Source organism: Ascaphus truei, chromosome 1, assembly GCF_040206685.1.
Source record: "Ascaphus truei isolate aAscTru1 chromosome 1, aAscTru1.hap1, whole genome shotgun sequence".
Classification (NCBI taxonomy): Eukaryota; Metazoa; Chordata; class Amphibia; order Anura; family Ascaphidae; genus Ascaphus; species Ascaphus truei.
Genome location: NC_134483.1, coordinates 482,645,002 through 482,667,445, shown reverse-complemented (window position 1 = coordinate 482,667,445; position 22,444 = coordinate 482,645,002). Strand labels below are relative to the sequence as shown.

General features: G+C 43.2%; 1 protein-coding gene across 4 annotated transcripts in view; it reads left to right on the top strand.

Annotated features, from left to right (window-relative positions):
• Positions 1 to 22,444, top strand: part of PCDH7 (protocadherin 7) — a 689,933-nt gene that overhangs the window by 390,596 nt on the left and 276,893 nt on the right. The window contains exon 3 of one of the 4 annotated variants that reach the window (XM_075568136.1): positions 4,188 to 4,262. The exons of the other annotated variants lie outside the window; for them this stretch is intronic. Coding sequence (XP_075424251.1) covers positions 4,188 to 4,234 — 47 coding nt within the window. The 3' untranslated portion in view covers positions 4,235 to 4,262. Of the gene's footprint in view, positions 1 to 4,187; positions 4,263 to 22,444 lie in introns of those variants that run through there. 4 annotated transcript variants of the gene reach the window in all.

Genomic DNA, 22,444 nt, shown 5'->3' with positions numbered 1-22,444 from the left:
GCCCTGAATTTTACTGCTTTAGCCTATAATATGGAAGGGAAGGGGAGGGTTAATTCCCACTTGTGATGCTAACCAGGAGTAGGCAATGTTTGATCATGATATAAAAATATAAACATCTTCATAGCATAGGACAGTTCATAAGACTCAGGATTCCAGATAGTCCAATGTTAAACACACTCCCATAGATTATGCCACTAGCCATATAGGTAAGTCTTATGTGGTGGTCTAGGTAACCGTGTGTGGGACTGATCACATAAATGAAGTAAATGGATTACTCACTGCTGACCTTGGGGATATCCTGGTCCTGTCCTGCGTGCTCCTACCAAGGAACAATTGAAGAGAGTACAGGGAAAACGGCGGTGCATCTGCTGCTGCTGCTGCTGCTGCTGCTGCTGCTGCTGAAGATTGGAAACCACAAACTGCAAACCACAAAATATCCTAGGTGCAAAAATTTATTTTAGGGCATAGTAACAGCCAAAAAATGAAAGCGTGGGATACCACGTGAAACGCGTCAGAGTGTTCTTTTTGGCTGTTACTATGCCCTAAAATAAATTTTTGCACCTAGGATATTTTGTGGTTTGCAGTTTGTGGTTTCCAATCTTCAGCAGCAGCAGCAGATGCACCGCTGTTTTCCCTGTACTCTTTAGCCTATAATAATTAATAATTACTTAAAAAAAAAAAAAATGGACCAATTTTTGTTTGTTAAAAATGTCAGAATGCAACATTAGTTTATTTAATCCAATCACTGAAATAAGGGATGGTTGGGAGAGAGAAAACAAGGAGAGATACAGTTGTACACACCTAAGGCTGAGTCCCTGCTGGCGCTGAGGGCGCTCATGCTTGGAGAGCACCAGGTGTCCTGGCATTTGCACGTGTGGGGGGTGGCATTGAACGCGCTTGAAAGTATAATTTTTTTGTTTACCTAAGCGCCAAGCGCGGGTAAGTGTGTGTGCCCGCGCATGAGCGCCGCGAGCCCCGCGTGAGCGGGGACTTACATATATCTATATATGTAAGTTACCACCGCCAGCGCTGCCCGCTCAGTGCGATTAGCGCCAGCGGGGACTCAGCCTAAGATACTTGGGAAATAAATTAATATAAATATGAAACATCTACCTCTAGTTTTCTCTCTTGCACGCATGCTCTCTCTTTCTCTCACTTTCTCTCTTTAGAGCAAAAGTCCTATTTCAACATCCAGATTCAAAAGCCTAATTTTGTTTTGCAAATCTAGTTTTATGCACAAAATTCTTTTTTGTTTCAAACAGTTTTGTATTTGTTTTTCAGTTATAATCAGGGTATGGAGGGATGAGGGGTTACAGAACAAAGAAGAAGGGGTGGGTTGCGAACAAAAAAACAACCAACAGAATTCAATTGACAATACAGTACATTACAGAAATAATAATAACAATAGAAATAATATTTAACAATCATAGTAATAGACAATATATGGGGGAGGAAGGGGGTGGAGGCAAGAGACATTAGTGGTAGTAGTCCTAATAACTGTACAGACTTTAGTTAGACTTTGGTTTGTAACCCACAAGCAATTTTTAAGGACTCTGATTTGTCCATTCACAACAAATAATATATGACAACATATCAAAGTCTTCATAAAATTAAATGGTAAAAGGTTGGTAGAGGAACAATATAGCCAATTAAATTAAAACAACAATAATACAACACAAAAATAATATTATGAATAATTGTTAATTGTCAAAATAATAATTAACCAAAATATGTGGGAGGTGGAGGAGGGACGGCAAGAGACAACAGTATCAACATTCTCGACAATTTTTGTATCTAAATTTGTTTATATTTGTAAATCCTGTAACGCTGTAATATCTTCTGGAAAGGCTGTTATCCAGGTTTTCCAAATGTTTTCAAATATCTCCGTAGAATTGTTCAGAAATGCAGTGAGTTTTTCCATTTCTAGATCAACTCTAACTTTTTCTTGAAAGATCTAATAAGACGGAACATTTATCTTTTTTCTATTGAAGAGCTATAGTACACCTTGTTGCTGTCAGATCAGGGGTGCTCCAGGGGGCACGGCTGTTACAAAGGCCCCGTGCTTCCCCAAAGGCATTTAAAATAAATGTCGGGGATCGCACGAAGCCTCTGTAAATCAATTAGAGGTGATATTGGAATCCATTCTTGGAGCAAGGTTAATGCAATGAGCGTCACTTAATCTTGCATCTCTTAGGCCCTAAGTTCCTTTAAATCTGGTGAAAATATTGTGTAATTACCTAAATTGGTAGCAAACAATAATTGACTTGATTTTAACAAGTATCCACTAAGCGAGGGGAGCGCAAACTTTTGATGCTGCACCCCCCTGCCTGGCCTCCTCCGGTCTCTCGCCCCCTCTCCTACCTGGCAGCAGCGTCAAATGACATCACGTCACATGACTCCGCGGCATCATTTGATGCCGCATTGCCATGGAGACGCGCCTGAATCCCAGTAAGTTTTAGTGTTGCAGAGGCGTCACGCAATCCCCGGCATTCATTTAAATGCCTTGGGGAGGAGCGCGGGACCTCTGAAACCGTCTGTGCCCCTGGCCCGCTCCCCCCAGACAAATCTCCCACCCCCCTGGGGGGCACCCCCCCCCCCAGTTTGCGCTCCACTGCACTAAGCTAATGATATGCAAAACGAACATCCTTTAGCAAAAGTAGCGTTATAGTGATATGTAGTAACGGGTACATTAGCAGCACAGAGACGTGATAATCAATGCAATTATCATGTGCACTGGGAACAATCTAATGTGTGTCCCACCCATCTAACGCACATGTGTTACATTAATGTAACGCCCATGCGCATGTTAAAATTTTATTAAATACACGGAAAACTGGGATGTTTGTAAGCCATTTTAGCCTTACCCTTTAGGTGTCAAGATGGCTCAGGACGCTTCCATCTCTGCTGCTGCAGATGGAGGAAGATTCAGAAGCATTACATTTACTGATGAGGAGTTGGAGATCCTCATAAATGGGGTGGTGGATCAGCACTCAAAACTATTTGGGGAACTGTGTCCCAAAACTAGTACAGTGGAGAAGAACTGAATTTGGGACAAAGTTTTAGCCGGATAAATGCCTTGGGGAATACTGTCTGCACTGTGGACATATAAAGGAAACAGTGATCAGACAGTAAGAGTGACCATGCGCAAAGGGCATAGGACAAAGCGCATAGGAGGTGGACCCTCACTCTAACTTACTTTCTCCGTGGAGACACGGATGATGAAAGTGATCTCGTCTTCCCAGGTCATAGGCCTTACATCACTGCTGGACACATTGTTTCTTCCCCAAGAGCAAAGTAAAAACAGATATCATGCAGTGTATATTAAACTAATGTATACATGTAAAATGATACACTATTTTCTTCATCACACAGAGTATTATGTGCAAGTCACTCACAACACATAGTTAAAACACTGTGTAAGAAAAGGAATGTATAACAACAAAATATATCATAAACAATGGGACTTAACAATTAAATACTATATACTGTATACAGTATATCTTCCTCTTTTTGCCAATGGAAATGAGAGGCTGGCTAGGACCCCTTGTACGTGGCCTCCCATGGCTACCAGTAACTTGAGCCACTTGCTGCCCAGGTGGACTAGGGGAAGTAGCAGTAGGAGGTGGAGGAGAAGGAGGAACAATGGAACTGGAAATGAGAAGTGAAACACCCGAGGTAGCCAATGATTCCGTCAATGCAGCAGGAGTGAACACAGTAGATGGTGGTCACATGTTCTCAACTGATGCACTGCTCAGGTGAGCTAATTGACAGGATCAGTCAGCAGGGCTAAACTGTTTGTGATATTAGTAGACTGCTGACGCATCAGGTGGGTCATGGTGCGGAAATTACAATTTTAATTTCGCAAATGATTGGTAAGATTATTATTATGGAAGGCTGCATTCACATCAACTGATGCTGGCAGTGCAGGATGGCCTGGGCAAAATGTTCATCAGAAGCATCTTCAGGAGATGAGAGACTTCTTGAAGGAGCAGATAATGGGGCTGGTGGTCCCGCAGGTGTTGAGCAGGTGGTGCAACAGGTGATGGAGCTGGTGGTCCCACAGGTGGCAGAGGATGTGGGGCAGCAGATGATGGAGCTGGTGGTGTAGCATGTGAGGAAACTGCAACTATATGCTCTTCTTAAGGAACCTCTGTGAGGGTTAGTATCATTATTTCCTCCTCTTCCAGCTCTTCAACAGGAGAACCAGAAGGAATTTTTATTGTTCAAGAGATAGCTGTCTGCTTAATGGTCCTTCAGAAAAGGTAAATAACAGAAATTAAGTACTACATTCTTTGGGCATACATAACATGATGAATATTGATATAGTGTGAATAAACATACATGCATTTCCATGTAAGATGCCTTGAATAAGTTTATTAATATGGTCATATAAATATTATTTACCATACTGTAAGTATAGTTAAAATAATCTAGTAATGTGTCCTAATAGGAAATAGTTAACATTACTGTGGGGATAAGATGTGCAACTGATTACTTTATAGTTATTGTTCAATGAATGTAATATGTTAGACATGGCCTGTAGTATACTTAAAGAATAGTAGATCTTTAATGTAAGTGTCATATATAGCTTATTGTGAAAACTACCCATCTCATGTATGTTATCAATAAATATTCAGTTAAATATTTCCAACTTTGTAATTATTCAAATAAATATGTAATGCTATTTCACACACATATTTAGTAAGTACACAATATACAACATACCATCGCAACTGTTAACAATTAAATACATTATGCCGTTTATTACATTAAATAAATAATACTATCACATGCACCTCTTGATGTTTTTGTGAATATTATATTATTGTTAACGTATATATCTTGGTCTAACACATAACTATTTCAAAGTAAAGTGCTACAATAAGTGCCATCTAAAATAATATACAGTATTAGGGTATCCGTTCTTACATCCCTTGGTCATTATAGGCAATTGACAGAAATAACGTTAGAATAATCATGGTCTGGCTGTGACTAACGGCAAGTTTAGGTGTAATCTATTTATCCAAATGTTATTTCCCTGTGCTAACCTTAATTGAGTTTAGTAGATCTTCGATGTTAGGTTAACGGGTCGTTAGCCTCTCATTTGGATATGTGTTACCCTAATGTCCGTTGAAAATTATCTACACACTAAAAACACAAATGTTTCCCAGCACTCAAAAAAGTATCAAGACAAGATAATTATAGAGAATTAAAGTATTTTACTATAGATCAGATAATCAGAATAAGACAGCCAGTCTAATGGACATCAGAAAACTGTGCTCAAGCCACAGAGGCTAATAGTATCAGTGCACTGCAACACTGCATATACAAACGATCAAGCAATAAGATTAAAAGCCAACACTGCACAAAAAACGGAGGAGGGGTAGGAATGCAAAACAGTGAAAGGAGAAAAAATATAATAAAGGGAAAAAAGGGGAGGACAAAGAATAATTTAAAAAGGGGCTGCAACATTTGGGGGTGTGAACCCCATTCTTCAGGCCCATTCCCACAGGACCAATACCTGTGGTACTTCCCTATGTACTCCTCGATAGTATTGATATGCTAACACACTGTACATAAGCTGAAAACAGTCAAACAAAATGACAAATGATGCACCAATGACACTCTGCAGGAAGGTTGGAACACAAAGTTTCCATGCAAGTTAGCTTAGTGCAGCTGTATTCAGTTGAGTAGGAGAATGCCTGTATGCATGCTGACAAGGACGCCATCTTATCTTTATTGAGCCAGTGACGTCATCAGGGGTGTAACGTCCAGGTCTAGAACGGTGGCTCACAAGGCTTATCCGAAAAGGCGAAAGGAAGAATCCTCCATCAGTGTAGTCAGACGGTGACGTCATCCCATCAATCCGTTCTGTCGCTACCTCAGAGTGTAAGTATCCCTGCAGCATCTCCTGTAGCCATGGAATGGACTAACCAAGCACATGCAAAATACTCATGTCACAGACTTATAATACAGTAGGTGTTGAGACTCTCAGATATCTGCCTATATTATAACCAGTGACCGCAGCATAATTAACCTGATGGTGTCTGACAATCCTCACTGATAAGGTGATATATAGGAGGACAAGAATCATTATTCAGCTTCATACCCACAGGTGAAAATGTATAGTGTTAACAGAGACATCAGCATAATTAAGCCCATGGTGTCTGACAGTCCCCACTGGTAAAGGGATATATAGGAGAACAACAAACATTGATCAGCTTCATATCCACAGGGGGAATGAATCAAGAAGGGAAGGATCAAGACACAATGACAGTCCCCTGTGACGTGATAACTATTCAAGTCCAAATAGATAGCTACATGGGTGGACCAAAGTGCAAGACCAATTATCTACCCACTATTTCAGTGATTAACTCTGGGTTATCGTTACGTTCTTCTCCTCAGTAGATAGGCGTTAGGATTAACATAACGTAATTTTGATTAAGTTAGTTTAAATAGGCTAACAGAGTTAAGTGCATCTGGCCCTAAGGGCTCGGTTCACTAAAGGTCGATATTGCTCCATTCAAATTTGTTGTTAAAAAAAATATTGGCATTGGAATTATCGCCATATTCACTTAATAAATGGGGTGCGCTAGTCATTTTCATATATATATGTCAGGGTTCTGCTCGCCACAAACCAGGGTCGGACCGCGGGGCTGAGGTGGGGTTGTAAAAGCACCGACCTGAGACCGCGCAGGCTGATCCGGGTTGCGCAGTTCGTAGTCGTATGTCGCAGGATCAGGATTGGAGAAGACAGAGTCGTCGTTGTACAAGCCAGGGTCAGAACAGGAGACGTCAGGATAAACATTGTCCATGCAGGAGTTCGGCAACAAGGAGATAGGAGAGACCCGCTTCAGCTTAGGAGCGCGGGGTTGGCCTTTGCGCGAGCGACGACCATGGCCCATGGTGCTGGTCACAGGAGATGGTAGGCAGACCAGAATAGCACACCGTCTTGCTGTACGGGTGCACCAGTGCTACAACGCAAAAGTCCTGAGCAGGCTAGGGAATCCTCTGTCTCAGCGCAGGAACCAGGACACGGCCTCTCTATATTAGGGAAAGAGTAGGCCCCAGGAACCAGGAAGCTGTAGACACAGGGAAACCTCCGCTTCAGTGCAGGAATCCAGGAGACTGCAGAACGCAGGGACGAACCACTACTTTAGTGCAGGAATCCAGGAGGCTGAAGGACGCAGGGACGAAACCTCTGCTTCAGCACAGGAGAACAGAAGCTGAAGGACGCAGGGGAAACCTCCGTATCAGCATAAGGGAACAAGCGGCTTGCAGGGAGCTGACGGATGCAGGACGTAACCTGGAATCAGCATTGGAGAACAAGCGGCTTGAAGGAAGCTGAAGGACGCAGGGCGTGACCTGGTATCAGCAAAGGGGAACAAGCGAGAGCTTGTGGCAAAACAGTTGACATCCAGTAAGGACTATGCTCGGCAAGGAGCATTATGGGCAAGCAATACTTAAAGGCCAGCGGGCCAATCCCCGGCGGGGGTGTGAAGGTCCTGCCCCTAATGAGTGAATGCAAGTATAGTTTGCAATGAAAGGCTGCACAGCTGCAGTAGATACCAGAGGGAGTGTGTATTGCTTTGAGTGAATCCAGGCTGCAGCAAACCTCAGGAAAGCTGTTCCCGGACTGCACCGGTCTGCAAGGTAAGGTAACCAGTAAACCGTGGAGCGGATTCCTTACAGTACCCCCCCCTTCACGCGAGACCTCCGGGCGAACATGAGCACTCATAGAGTTGGAGGCCCGGGAATTGTTGCTGAACCGTCTAGGATTGGGGCTAGAGTCGTACTCCAGAGACTCATAATTAGTCCTTAGTGTACCCCCACCCCCCGGTGAGAACTGTGGCCAGACAGGACCATCCATGGGCCTTGGGGACATTGAGTTGTTCCTAAAATTCTTTAGGTAGAAAGGGCCTCCGTAAACAAGCAGTTCTTTGGTGAGTACAGTTCTAGGATATAAGATTGATGGAGGAAACATCCTTGGTACATGGCTTGCCTTGCAAAATGTCTTGGAAATCCAGGGCTGTGAAGAACCAGAGAGTTCCAGAGCAAAAACGGTAGAAGAACCCCCACTGAAAGCCCAGTCCTTAATAAAGAAACCTGAATCTAGGATCAGCGGCCCTGATAGTTGATCGAATACACCAGGAGAAACTTTGTAACAGAAAAAGTCTTGGCTGACCACTGCATGTTGGAATTTGCGAGGAATTTTTCCTCTAGAAGGCTCCCAAGTAATGGTTAGTAAAGGTATAGGCTGGTTAGAAGCATCTCCCGGTATTGGTATGGAAGGTGACAAGGCAAGCAGTAAACCTGGCATAGGGACCGAAATCTTGGGATACGTACAGAGTATTTCCAACTGAGAGAAAATAACAGGGGCAACCGAAAATTCCGAGGGACAAAACCATGTTTTAGCAGGAGCAGAGAAGCAAACAACAGTAGAGCTCTCTAATACTGGGAAATCTTCATTGGGAGAATATATTGTCAGTGAATCAGGGATAGTCCTTGGGATCTTCAAATCAGTAGCTTGAGAAAAAGGCAGAGCCAGGGTAGTGGTGGGAGGGAAGCTAACATCAGAATCTGAAGTCTGTACCTCAATGACAGGGCCCTGAGAATCAACAAGCAGCAAGTATGAACTATGAAAACTCTTAATGACATGCACCTTAGGAGTACAAAGAGTCTTCTCTAAAACTGCAATGGCCCTAACCACAGGGGTACCTAACCTGACAAAAACATGAATTGGTGTGTTTTCTAGTGCAAAATCTCTGATCACAGGACTCCTAACCGATAGTGAGGGTATCTGGGTTTGATTAGAGAAAAAATCAGATGTATTGATAAGTGACATAGAAACACTTACTGAGATTCTAAATTTGCTGGACATGTGAGAAAAAATACCCTTTAAGACAGGAGCTTTAATTTCTTCCCAGAGTAACCCCGTGTTTGCTGGGGCATATTTAGACACAGTACTGAGGGACTGGGTTTCAGCAAAGGAAGGACAGCTAAACAGCTCAGAGTTAAACCCCAGGACTTGTAATATATGCATGGTGACCTCAGACAGTACTAAGGGAGTGACCACAGATATGCTGATCCCTGGAGAATTAGCCTGGAGAGAGAAATCAGGGGGACCCCCAGACAGGATACTCCTTGTAGGAAGAGCTTCAGAATCAGAAGGGGAATCATTACCTCTCAGAGTCTCAAAACTAGAAAGACACAATTCAGCGAAAAGAAAAAGAGTGTGCAAGCTTTTTACTAATCTATATGGAAAAGCGTCACTTTTGGGAGAAAACCGTGCGTCAGCAAACATTCCTGGGAACATAATATGAACCCCAGGAGAGACATACAGACTACAGTATGCCTTTAACCCTAAGCTTAAAGAGGAGGAGAACTCAGACAGTACACGGGGGTTAATCATAACTGTACTGGTCTCTGAAGTAGGTATTTGGTAAGGGATGTCTGGGAAACCAGAACTTACTGCAGACTCCATAATGTGGGAACTATGCGCTGAAGCAGGGATCACCGCTATGTGGGCGACAGGCTGGTTCAGTGAAATACCCGGGAGAAGGAACTCTGTGACTAAGCTTAGGGAAAAACCTGACTCCTGAATACATTTAACAGGAACCAGAACTTTAGCCGAAGTCTCCGGAGACGAAACTGCGGAAACTTGAGCTGAAGCAGGGGATTTATAGCAAAGAATATCTAGAGACTCCGTACGGTTATGGGAATCCCTCAATGCAACCTCTGCTGTCTGACTTGTGGACTCATTCTCTGAGGCTACAACGAAGGCATTAACTTGGAGGCAGCAAGAATTTACAGGGGTTAATGCAGACATTGCCTGAGAGTAATACATAGGTAACCTTTTCTCTGTATTAGAAGAGAGCCGGAATCTCTCGTCTGAAGCTAGGGGCGTGACCGTGGCTGACAGAGAACAGGGATTTACCAAAGGAAACTCAGAGAGCTGCCCCACAGAGGTTAATACAGAAATAACCCTGGGAACAGAACTTAGGGATTCTTTCTCTGACGGGGAAAGCGCGCAGGACTGTCTAGCAGAGTTTAAAGCTGGAAAACCCTCAAGACCTAGAGAGAGGGATTCAAAGCTAGAAATAGGAGAACTAAAGGACTTATTCTCGGATACAAGAACCTTAGTGTTAGTTAGTGACACATATGTGTTCTCCAAGGGGACCTCACAGGACTGATCGGCAGGGGTGAATGTAGACATATCATTAGTGTAAGGGAACCCGGGTATACAATCAGAGCTTGGGACTGTGGCAGTTACTACGTTGGGAGATATTGGTAATAGTTCTGTTTGGTTATCTCCCGGAGAGAGAGATACATCCCCCGGTTTAGCAACAGGACTGGTAGCCGAGGGATACCGCCAAACGACGGCGTGAGCGGCTAAGAGACGATCCTGTTTTAACAAGCAATCATCCAATGCACGGGAAAGTACATGCAGCGTCTCGTGAGCGAGAGCCACCATGACGGAAGGTTCCAGGAATACTATAGGAATGTCCAAGGATTTTGTCAGGGCATTGAGTGTACTACAGGCGTTGACCAGTTCCATAGGACACAGTTCCTCCCCAGTTAAAGGGGAATCAGGGGAGCAAGCAATTTTAGCAATGGCCAAAACACTGGCCAGATACTGTTTTAAGTCTCTGAGGCAGTAAGCCTTATAAACCAGATTATTACGGCATTTCTTTTGCAAGGGAGTCAAGCCCTCCAACATAAACGGATCTTCCATCAGAGGTATTATATCGCACAAATAATTATCCTCAAACTGGGACTGGTCTACAGGCTGGGACAGGTTTTTAGGAAAAAACTTACCAACCCACACCTCAGCGGGGTCCGAGTTTGTAGGGCCGAGCATACTGTCAGGGTTCTGCTCGCCACAAACCAGGGTCGGACCGCGGGGCTGAGGTGGGGTTGTAAAAGCACCGACCTGAGACCGCGCAGGCTGATCCGGGTTGCGCAGTTCGTAGTCGTATGTCGCAGGATCAGGATTGGAGAAGACAGAGTCGTCGTTGTACAAGCCAGGGTCAGAACAGGAGACGTCAGGATAAACATTGTCCATGCAGGAGTTCGGCAACAAGGAGATAGGAGAGACCCGCTTCAGCTTAGGAGCGCGGGGTTGGCCTTTGCGCGAGCGACGACCATGGCCCATGGTGCTGGTCACAGGAGATGGTAGGCAGACCAGAATAGCACACCGTCTTGCTGTACGGGTGCACCAGTGCTACAACGCAAAAGTCCTGAGCAGGCTAGGGAATCCTCTGTCTCAGCGCAGGAACCAGGACACGGCCTCTCTATATTAGGGAAAGAGTAGGCCCCAGGAACCAGGAAGCTGTAGACACAGGGAAACCTCCGCTTCAGTGCAGGAATCCAGGAGACTGCAGAACGCAGGGACGAACCACTACTTTAGTGCAGGAATCCAGGAGGCTGAAGGACGCAGGGACGAAACCTCTGCTTCAGCACAGGAGAACAGAAGCTGAAGGACGCAGGGGAAACCTCCGTATCAGCATAAGGGAACAAGCGGCTTGCAGGGAGCTGACGGATGCAGGACGTAACCTGGAATCAGCATTGGAGAACAAGCGGCTTGAAGGAAGCTGAAGGACGCAGGGCGTGACCTGGTATCAGCAAAGGGGAACAAGCGAGAGCTTGTGGCAAAACAGTTGACATCCAGTAAGGACTATGCTCGGCAAGGAGCATTATGGGCAAGCAATACTTAAAGGCCAGCGGGCCAATCCCCGGCGGGGGTGTGAAGGTCCTGCCCCTAATGAGTGAATGCAAGTATAGTTTGCAATGAAAGGCTGCACAGCTGCAGTAGATACCAGAGGGAGTGTGTATTGCTTTGAGTGAATCCAGGCTGCAGCAAACCTCAGGAAAGCTGTTCCCGGACTGCACCGGTCTGCAAGGTAAGGTAACCAGTAAACCGTGGAGCGGATTCCTTACAATATATATATATATATATGAACATTGCATTAACCTAGTGTTAAATAATGCTTATCATGCAAGTAAGCGATAACTCATAGAAATCTGAGTTAATCCATGCTAGTACTGCAATTGTTTGGTGGATCATGAGGGTTGGGAGATACTCCCCTTTTTAACAATAGGGTAATTAGATAGGAATTCGTACAAAACCCTATGTCAGAAAATGATTTAACACCTTTGATGCGTGGAGCTACCAGTGCATTGCAATGGAACGCCTTCAGGCACCTGTGGGGTTAACATACAACATAAACACCCTACAAATATTAATCCTTTAGTAAATCAAGTGACCAGCTAGTCTTAGGGTGAGCATTACTAGCTGGTTACTTTGGCCTCTAAGGCGTGTTTTTATAATCTATATCTAGGTTGACTTATCTTATAGTGCCATTATATACATAGGGAAGATAGGCCTGGTGGTAGCCTGGGGTAGGTGAAAATTGGTGCTATTTTGTGGAAGTAGCTGGATATCACCAGTATCAGAGTTTAATGAATTACATGGGTGTAAGTTATTAGATGATAATTCTTCATTTGCATACACTGTTATACATAACACTGACTTTACCGCTGTAAGAAAGGCTTATCACAACTTTTACACATGCGATATGGCTTCAGTGAATAGGTCAATATCTAAAAGTGCAGTGAAACATGAATACCACCATTTTTTTTATGTGTGAACCTGTTATGCGTCTAGGCCGTAGTGTCAATGTATTAAGGCACTTTGCTCCAACGTTGCTTCTGCTTGCGATTTGCAAATGTGTATCTGCTTGTGATTTGGGAGAGTATCAATTGAAATGGTCTTAGAGGGATTATATGACACACATTATAATGAGGTTTGAGTTTCATAATTTAATAATTTTTGTCACCTTTTCACCTTTTTACTTGTTTGAAAAATGCATCAGGCCTAAGGGGTGTAAACTTTCCTGGTTTATCAAGAGGAGCACACTTAGAAACATTGGGAATCCAAATAAATAACATTAGATGCTGCCTCTGAAAGTGCAGGAAAAGACACATTTCTAAATATGTACAGCTAATAAGAACATGTAGCCTTCAATAGGCACCGAATCAAATATTAAACCACAACAAGAGATGAAGGTGGGAGTCCCTGAAACTGTAACATGTTAATTTTGGCTCCCAGATACATACTGGGAATGGTAGCAACGATACTTTCATTTACATAAATACCCCCTATCACAAGGGACAAAAGGAAGGCTTCCTATTCGCTTGTGTGATGCAGGAGATTTAAACCGTCATGCTTCCTTAGAGTAACAGTACCGACGCTACGTTTCCCGGTATGTATCTCGGAAACAAGGGGGTCCCCGGATCCGACAATAAAATATTTTTCAGCTCTGGGGACCCCCTGAACTCCCACCGAAGAGGGAACTGCCCTCTACAAAAGAGAAGAAGCACCCAAGATCAAATAGTGAAGCACAATTTATTAAACATAAAATGGGTAAGTATCACAAGCACTGCCATGTGAACTGCCTATTTATCCTGCTTAGGACTTGCTTGCATACAATATATCATGGGACATTATTCAAGTGTCGGCATTACTAATGCTTTTTTGTTTTTTTGCATCATGTTTTTTAACATGCAAAAATTCAGAAAACATAAAGTTGGTTCATAAAACTGCGCTTTAATTGGCTATACTATATGATTAGGGATTTTTCTTTTTAGCCATAAATAAGATCTGATGATGTTTAATAGTCTTGCTCCCTTCAAGAAAAATATAGTGGAATGATGTGTTTACACAAAAATGTGGCCATTAAAATCACAAATGAAATGAATCATCAAATGTGTTTACATTGCTTATTGCTAACATAGAGCTTTTTATAGGGAGGGAGAAAAGCAAAGAGTAATTACAATTCACTATGGTTACATGTGTATGGCCTTGCTGCATAGAAATAATGCAAACTGAGTTCATACCGCATGCAATCATTGTTTATGAGTATGGTGTTTCAAGACTACTGTATATATTGTTTGCTTATGAATTATAATTCTTTAAAGAGGGGTACTTTGATAATTAAAAAAGATGCATGCAGAACCAGAGGAGTTTACAAGCAATTTTATTTATGCACCACCCACTTTTTCAGCTCCCCATTAGCTCCTTATTTAGGATATAGTAAACAATGAAAAAAATGTTTAACTTGTGTACTCTGATATTAAAGGTGTATTAACTCACCATTACAATCAAAATGTCAGGACCAACTGGTCCCCTTCTTCAGGACTGATATACTAAAACATCAACTGCAGTAGTGGACTCTAAGGGGGTTATGTATAAAGTGTTGATATTAGTGATTTTATCATAAAACAGAAGACACTTTAGTGTGGCATTGTAAAAAAATAATAATTATGATGCTAAGTTGTGTAGTTTGCAGATGCAGCGGCCGTTATTCGAACAAATCACGGCGCCGTTTTCGTGTGCGCTGCTGTACTCCACGCGGCATTAATGCGGCCAATCGCCCCAGGCACACGTGTTTATCGTGGTTGCTTTGTTTGAATTTCATGGATTGTGTGCAATTAAATGCAATGAAATGAATGAATTGTAATGTGTACAATACTGTGCTACTGTGTCAATTTCAGGTGTTTAAAAAGCAGAACACTAAAATGCCATTTTCTGAATTCGCCTGCACTCGCGTCTAAAGGTGGTACGGTTGGAAGAAATCGCGCGCCATCACATGGGTATTCCGAGGTATACACCGCGTGGTGTTTCAATAACGGCCGCTGCATATGTAACCAGAGTAAGTTTTATTTGTGCCCGGGGAAGCCCAGGACTTCCCCCAGCATGGGACTGTCCCATTCAGAAGTAATGGGTCACATGCAGCGATCCCGGCGGAAGCCGCAGCTGTCAATTTCCACGAAGCCGCAGCTTTTTGCTTTATATGCTGAGGCTTCAGCAGAACAGTCTGGTTACATCTGTAAATGGCATGTAATATTCTTCTAATTACTTAAAGTACTGTACAGTATGCTCCACTTTACAGTGCGCCATAAATGTGTCAGAACTGTCCGTCAAGTCTTTCTTGGTGTAAAAGACAAATGCAAATATATGCGACCAATTATTAATGCATTCATATCTATAAACATGGCGTAAGTCGTACAAAAAAACCCCAAGAAAATTACAATTAAATGTCAGTGGGTTTTGGGGCTTACAGCCGCGGCCCCTTTTAACCTCCTACATACCCGTAAAAATTTGGGGATGTTCTCCGTTTGTCACGGAGTTTCCCATGCGTCAGCCGCATTGACAAGACAGCGGTAAAGGCGCTTAACATTGAAAGCGCCCGCGGCGCCCAAAACGGCTGAAAACGGCCCGCATCTGCCCGCGATTTAAAAAATCGTGGGGAAACGGCCGAAGGAGGTTAAAGGCGGCCGCCACTGTACCTCTGCAGTGCATGGTACGCAGAGCTCTGGCCTGTGCATTGGCGCGAGTCTCAGCTAATCAAGAACTTAACGTTCCTTGAGCTTTTCCCGTTGATGGTCACAGTGCGGCTTTGGGGGCATCTGTTTGCAAACAGGGAAGTGATATTCTGGACCGACAACACGGGGGTGGTCGAGGCAGTGAATTATTTTGGTTCACGTTCCCTGTCAGTTGTAAATCTGCTGCGCAGCTTCGTGCTCTCATGCCTGCGATTGAACATATCTTTCATAGCGTGCCATGTGTCGGGGGTTTAAATAACATTGACTATTCTTTATCCTGGGGGCAGATGTCAGAATTTCGGAGGTTGGCGCCAGAGGCAGATCAGGTTGGCTTACTTTGCCCGGTAGATTTATGGGCGATGGGGACCTCGGAATGACGAACTTAGTACAAGCTTCTGTGGCTGTGGGTGCGCGGGAGGCATATGCAGCAGCTTGGCACGAGTACGCGGACTTTACAAGGGAATTTGGGGGACATGCGGAAGGGGTGGAGACTATTATGCAATTCATTGTAGCGTTGGGATGCAAGGGGCTAGCGGGATGGTCTGTAAGTAAGAAGCTGAGCAGGATTTCATTCTTCTTGAAGCTAGGCGAGAAGGCGGATGTTTCAAAGGCTTTCATAGTCAAGAAGGCCGTGGCAGGGTTGATGAGAGGGGCACCGCCTAGCGACAGCAGGAGACCAGTGACTTTGCCAATATTGGAAGGGCTAGTCCAGATGACGGAGCTAGTCTGTTTCTCAGTCTTTGAGGCAAGGCTTTTTAATGCGGCATTCAACATGGCATTCTTCGGGGCGTTGTGGTTGGGGGAACTAGTCTGCGCCTCAAAGAAAGGGGATGGAGGTTTGCAGGCGAGGGATACAGTGCTTAGTTTGGGTTTGCTGCAGCTTCTCATTCGCCGATCCAAAACAGACCAGGCGAGTAGGGGAGCATGGGTTCAACTGCTAGGCTTGCCAGGGAGCAGGATTTGCCCAATATTAGCACTAAGGGTATATTTGAGTTTGTTACCTTGCGGGACGGGGCCGTTGCTCGTGGACGCTGACGGCGTCCCTTTATACAGGTACCAGTTCCTATGGGTGTTTTGAGTATGCCTGGAGCTCTTGGGGTTAGAAGCGGCTCAATTTGGGACCCACTCGTTTAGGATTGGGGCTCTACAGAGGCGGCGTGTACGGGACTGGCGGGGGAAGTTATCTGGAGAATCCGGCGCTGGGAGTCAGACAGGTACCAGTCCAACGTCAGGCTGCATTAGTCATGGGACGGGTCTCGCTGGTATGATTTTATTCCCCCACCCAGAGATTCTGCAGCAACAGACGTCTGGATCGTCGGCGACTCCTTGATACACTGTCCGGAAAAACGGGCAGCGTGGCAGCCTTGCGGACCGAACCTCGGATTGTGCGTCGATCAGGTGAGGGTGTTCTGGTGGGGGGAGGGGGCTGCGGTGGTGCCAGCTGCTCCCGCGGCTCTTTGTGCTGGCCAGGGATAAGAGGCCACCGCAGATCCTGCTCATTCACGCAGGGGGGTATGACATGGCGGCAGTGTGGTCGGTCGACCTGATAGAGTCAATTACAAAAGATTTAGCACAGATGTTTGCCGATTGGCCGGCGGTGCAGGTCATATGGTCAGACATTGTATACAAGCAGTCTTGGCGGGGTGCTAGGGTGCCACGTGTGGTGGACAGGGCACGGAAAAAAGTGAATAGGGCCATAGGCAAGTTCATGGCGCAGTGCGGGGATTGGGAGATTTGACACCCTGATTTCAATTCTAGTGCCGGCGGTTTGCTCAGGGCTGACAGGTCCACATGTCGGATATTGGGATAGACCTGTTTAACAACACTTTGCAGGAGGGCTTGGAGAGGGTTCTGGCGTGGTTGTCGGTACGGACCTAATTTAAGAGGGTTTAAATTGGCCCATCGGTGGTGGCTCCTTGGGGGTAGGTGCTTGTTCTTGCCAGACTGGGAGCTGGGAAATTTGAGCCTGAGTAGGCGGGGTCATTTAGACATGACTTTGAGAGCCCACTCTTGAAGGGGACTTAAGGTCAGTGGTTCAAGGGCCGGCTGACCGTTCCCTTCCCCTCCTATCAAAGGAGCACTCTGGCAGGGAGTGTCATTTACCCATTGTTAAGTTTTTGTCTAAATAATTAGCCGCTGCCATTTATACCTCCAGTTCCGGTCTCCTGTATTTATTTGTGCGTTGCATGTGGGTACGGGGCGGGGAGAGGGTAATCTCCTGGCAGCCTCCCTGGTCATGTACAGTGTCGGGATTGCTACATCATACAGTAGCAAAGAGATCTTGGAGTCGCTGTAGAGATCACAGACATGTTTCTTAAAAAATTAACGAAAGGTTAAAATATGATTTTTAAGGGGGGGGGGGGGTTAGTTAGCACCTTTACAGAGGTAACCATTCATAAATATAACTGTTCTGTCTGCAATTCCATTTCATACTGTCAATAATGTATGTAATAGTCAATGATTAGTGGTTCATATAATTAGTAAGTCTAGCCTATAGAGTAGCACTTTAGCTTCCCTTATTCTTAGACTGGTTAGACAGCTGATGTGCAAAGTAACTTCCAAACTCCTCAGAGTTGATAGATAGAAAGCACTAACAGAAAGAGAGAGAGGGAGAGTATGTCATTTCATTTGTAAGTTTATAACAAATTAACTGATGCATTTGGTTGCAAGCTTTCAGTAACTAATTGGTCTTGAAAGCTTGCATCTAAAAGCATCAGTTAGCCAATAAAGGTAGATTTGTCTGCAGAGAAATGACTGCTTTGACAGCACAGGTCATAGACAGATTTAGAAAGGGAATAATAATAATGAAATTTCTGTCATAGAAAATGATAGAGCCACATGTAGTGAAGTACTTCATAGTCAAACATCATAATTGAGAAGAGCCCAATTTATCAAGCTTAGTATTTGCAAAATGTCACAAAGTAGCCCAGATGGATAATCAGCAACAGTTTATAAATGTGTGACCAGAGTTTTTCATTTTTGCAATTAAAATTTCACAGAATAATAAATCATTGCACGACACGAAATTTTGCAAATTTGGCAACTTTGTGTCATTTTCTAGATAATTATCTGGAGAATGAGGAAAATCAGTTAACCTTTTCAGTAGCGGAGGGGCTCTTCAACGATCATACGATCATGATCTCACTGCTGAAACATGCGTTAGTAGTGAGCGTGATCTCCGCTATAAAATGAGAAAATTAGGCATGACGTTTACTGAACGTCACAATGGCCTCTAGGATGCCGGTTCTCGTGACGTTCAGAAAATGCCGTAAGGGCACTCAACCGGTTAATCTGGTACATGTAATTTCTAAAGGAAATAAAAAAGAAAAGCGCAGAGGACGCCATGGTGTATTAACTGTTTACTTTTAGAACACAATCACTGCAAGTTTAAGTATTGCCCTTACAAAATGTATTTTATTTAAATTGCATATCACCATAATTGGTATCATACTTTTTTTCGCAGCTCTATTTAGTTTAATCTCTGTTGTAATAGCTGGTCTTATCTGTTGTGCTTTTTCTCTGTCTGGTCAGGTATCAGTCACTGTGTCTCTGCTTTCTCGCTGACCGGATAAACTTAACTGTGCTGTAGTCCGCTTCCTACTGTACAGCAGATGGTAATGAGTAGTAAGAGGCTGGTATTCTGTGTAATGGGTGCGGCAAACTTGTGGCATACGGCTTTCCGCCCAAGTTGTCCCTGCTTCACAGTCGGTTCCAGATGACAGTCAGTACAAATGCTCCTCTAATGACTGTAGTAATCTCTTTCCTGAAGAAAACCCACAATGGCCCAGAGAGCATTAATTTAGAGCAATACCAAAAGAATTTCCATCCCATACAATAAGCATCTATAAATCATTTCCACGTTTTAATTTTATACCCATATACATTGTTTGACCAGGTATTTTGTTCCTCCTAGCGAGTAGAGATAATGCATGCACTCAATAAGAGTTGTGTGGGGGGTACTTAGCTGCCGGTGCGTAGCGTTCAGGGTAATCCTAAAGTCCCAGTAGTAGTTAACGAACAAGAATGACGCAGGCACACGGACTTTAGCAGGATGCTTTAATGACATTAAGGCATCCTGCTTAAGTCTGTGTGCCTGCTTCATTCTTGTTTGTTCCTCCTAGCGAACAGACGTACACTTGCCTAGACAAGTGAAAAAGAGACCCCTATACAACTAGCACTCATTAGATGGATATGTGATATATACAAAATAAAACTTAACCTTTATTGGTTTTCCAGATTAATATATATAATTGGGATGAACACTAAAACACAGACAAACAACACTTATAACAGCTAATCACGTAGATAATTAAAACAAGTATTAAACAACACACATCCATCCGGTTTGCTGAGTGGATACTTTTATTGTTAGCTACCAATACACTTCATTTGGGGCTTTCCATTCACCAACTTTATACTTTTAGCTACACTGTAGCCTATCTTGACACTATCCAAGCTTTTTAATTGCGTTGCCTACAAGGACTACTTGTAAGTGTCACTTCTTTTGAATATAATGTGAATACAATCAATCTGGCAAGACCTAGCCTAAAGTATTCATACTATATGCTGCATCAAGTATACTTGGTTGAAAAATATTTTTTGTATTAAAACTAACCATTATTCACAAGTGGGGTGCTGTCTAGAACTGCACCCTTCATTGTTTTTTCATTGCAGCTTGTTATTACATCTTTTTAGTGACTATTCAATCAGGAGTGGCATGTATGGTGTTAGGTTGCTATCTACTACACACCATACATTTTGTACGTACATATATTCACCACCCTGAGGCATCTCCTACATTACTATTATAACTAATTCAAGGTGCCAGTCTTTATATCTGTATCAATTAATCCCTCTGTACACCACCCTAACCACTGTGCTTTGGTTCGGATGTGTGTTGTTTAATACTTGTTTTAATTAACTATGTGATTAGCTGTTATAAGTGTTGTTTGTCTGTGTTTTAGTGTTCATCCCAATTATATATATTAATCTGGAATACCAATAAAGGTTGAGTTTTATTTTGTATATATCACATACCCATCTAATGAGTGCTAGTTGTATAGGGGTCTCTTTTTTACTTGTCTAGGCAAGTGTACGTCTGGCCAATATCTCTTCACCCCTGGCACCATTCCATAGACTGTAGCAAGAGCAAGCTTTTCTCCCCTCTCTCCCACATCTTTCCCACTCTCTCTCAGATTTTATTTCCTCCTAGCGCCCCATAAATAAATTGGTGTAGATGGGAACGATTTTTGTGCCCATAGGGGTACCTATAATTTAGTGGAAAAAGTCATCTAGAACAGCGGTGCGCAAACTGGGGGGGCACGCCCCCCATGTGGGGTGCAAGATTATCCAGGGGGGGCGCAGGTGTTTGCAGGGGCCCCGCGCTCTTCCCCCAAGGCATTTAAATTAATGGCGGGGTATCGTGTGAGGCCTCTGCAACTTCAGTTACCTTCTCTTCGGCGATGCGTCGCCATGGCAACGCGGCATCAAATGACACCGTGGGGTCATGTGATGACACGTTGGCGTGGCAACGTGACATCACGTGACCACGCGGCGTCATTTGAAGCCGGGAGCCAAAGAGAAGGTAAGCGAGGGGCTGCGCGAGCAGGGTGGGAAGTAGGAGGGAGGGCGCGAGTAGAAAAAATTGTGCACCGCTGATCTAGAAGCATAAAATAATTGTGTGAAAGTATAAAGTTGATCCCATCTAAGATATATATTTTTTATGTATAACAGATTGTCTTGAATCTCTACAAAAAGACTCATTGATGGCCATGTAAATTTGACCATTATTTTGTACAATTATAAAATATTAAATGAAAGCACAAGACAGTCATACTTTGTATATGTCTATTTCCATTTCACAGTGAAAAATCACATTTTTAAGATGTATATATTGTCAAGAAAATAAATATTATAGCCAAGGGAACTAAATCACACAGAGAAAAAGTGACTTGGCCAAGGTCACAGAGGCATACTCTTTATCTTCACCTTCTATTATCTGCAATGTGGAAAGGAAAATGTACATGAGTTTTGATTTGACGGGAAACATACAGTAGCTTCAAGTAGAATGTTATATTTACAGTACCATTGGGAATTTATAGCACTAAAGCCTTTCCAATGTTTGATATTGCAATATACGTTCTCATCATAATATTTATTTAGTGTTTAAAAAAAGAAAATGTACTTCCATTTAGACACGTCAACAAAACACGCCATTCCTAATTATTTTAATAAGTTACCTTTTCAAATGTTTCGAAAGAGTAACATTCTAATCAAATGGATGAATAGCTTTGGCATTTATTCTCAGTTTTTAAGGTTTATCATGCAGTACAGATGTTTGTGCTCACGGATTTTTCTTCACATATTTAATGTCAGTATGTGTTTTAATCTGGATTTTGTAATATTGTATAGCTGGGATATCTTCTTATCGATATTGAATGTATACAGTATGTGTAGATAGAGAATCTTTTGCAGGAAACGTTATATTGTGGACATTTTTTACATTAAAGCAGTAATACCTGCAGCATCTCCTTTTTATTACTTAAACCTTTTCTTTTTAATATCACCAACTTCCTTCTTTCCTGGAAAATGATTGTATCATTCAGTGTTTTTTGAGAGCCCTAGTTTGGGGGAAAAAAACATATTTTTTACATTTTCAGCACAAAAGGGAGAATTAATTAACCTTTTTGCTGCCAGAAGAGCTGAGGGTCACAGGTATTTTGGGATTGTAAACCGGACCCCAGAATCTTGAACAGAAGTGGCAGGGGCTTCATTGCATTCTTCCCCTACAAAACAAGCAACAAAGGATATGACATTCCCTTTATGACATCCCTAGTGTGCAGACCTTATAATGTTTAGGGAACATCATAAAGGCAGCCTAAGGGTTAAATGGCTTCTGTTCACATCATTGGCAGAAAGCTAGTTTATCAAATATAATGAGGACTTTCGTATGAAGGAGATTGCAAAGTTATATTATTCCTTGCTATTGCAATGTTTATAGCACTAAAAAGCTGAAAAAGAACATGGAAATATCTCCAGAATTGGAGTGCCTCTGGAT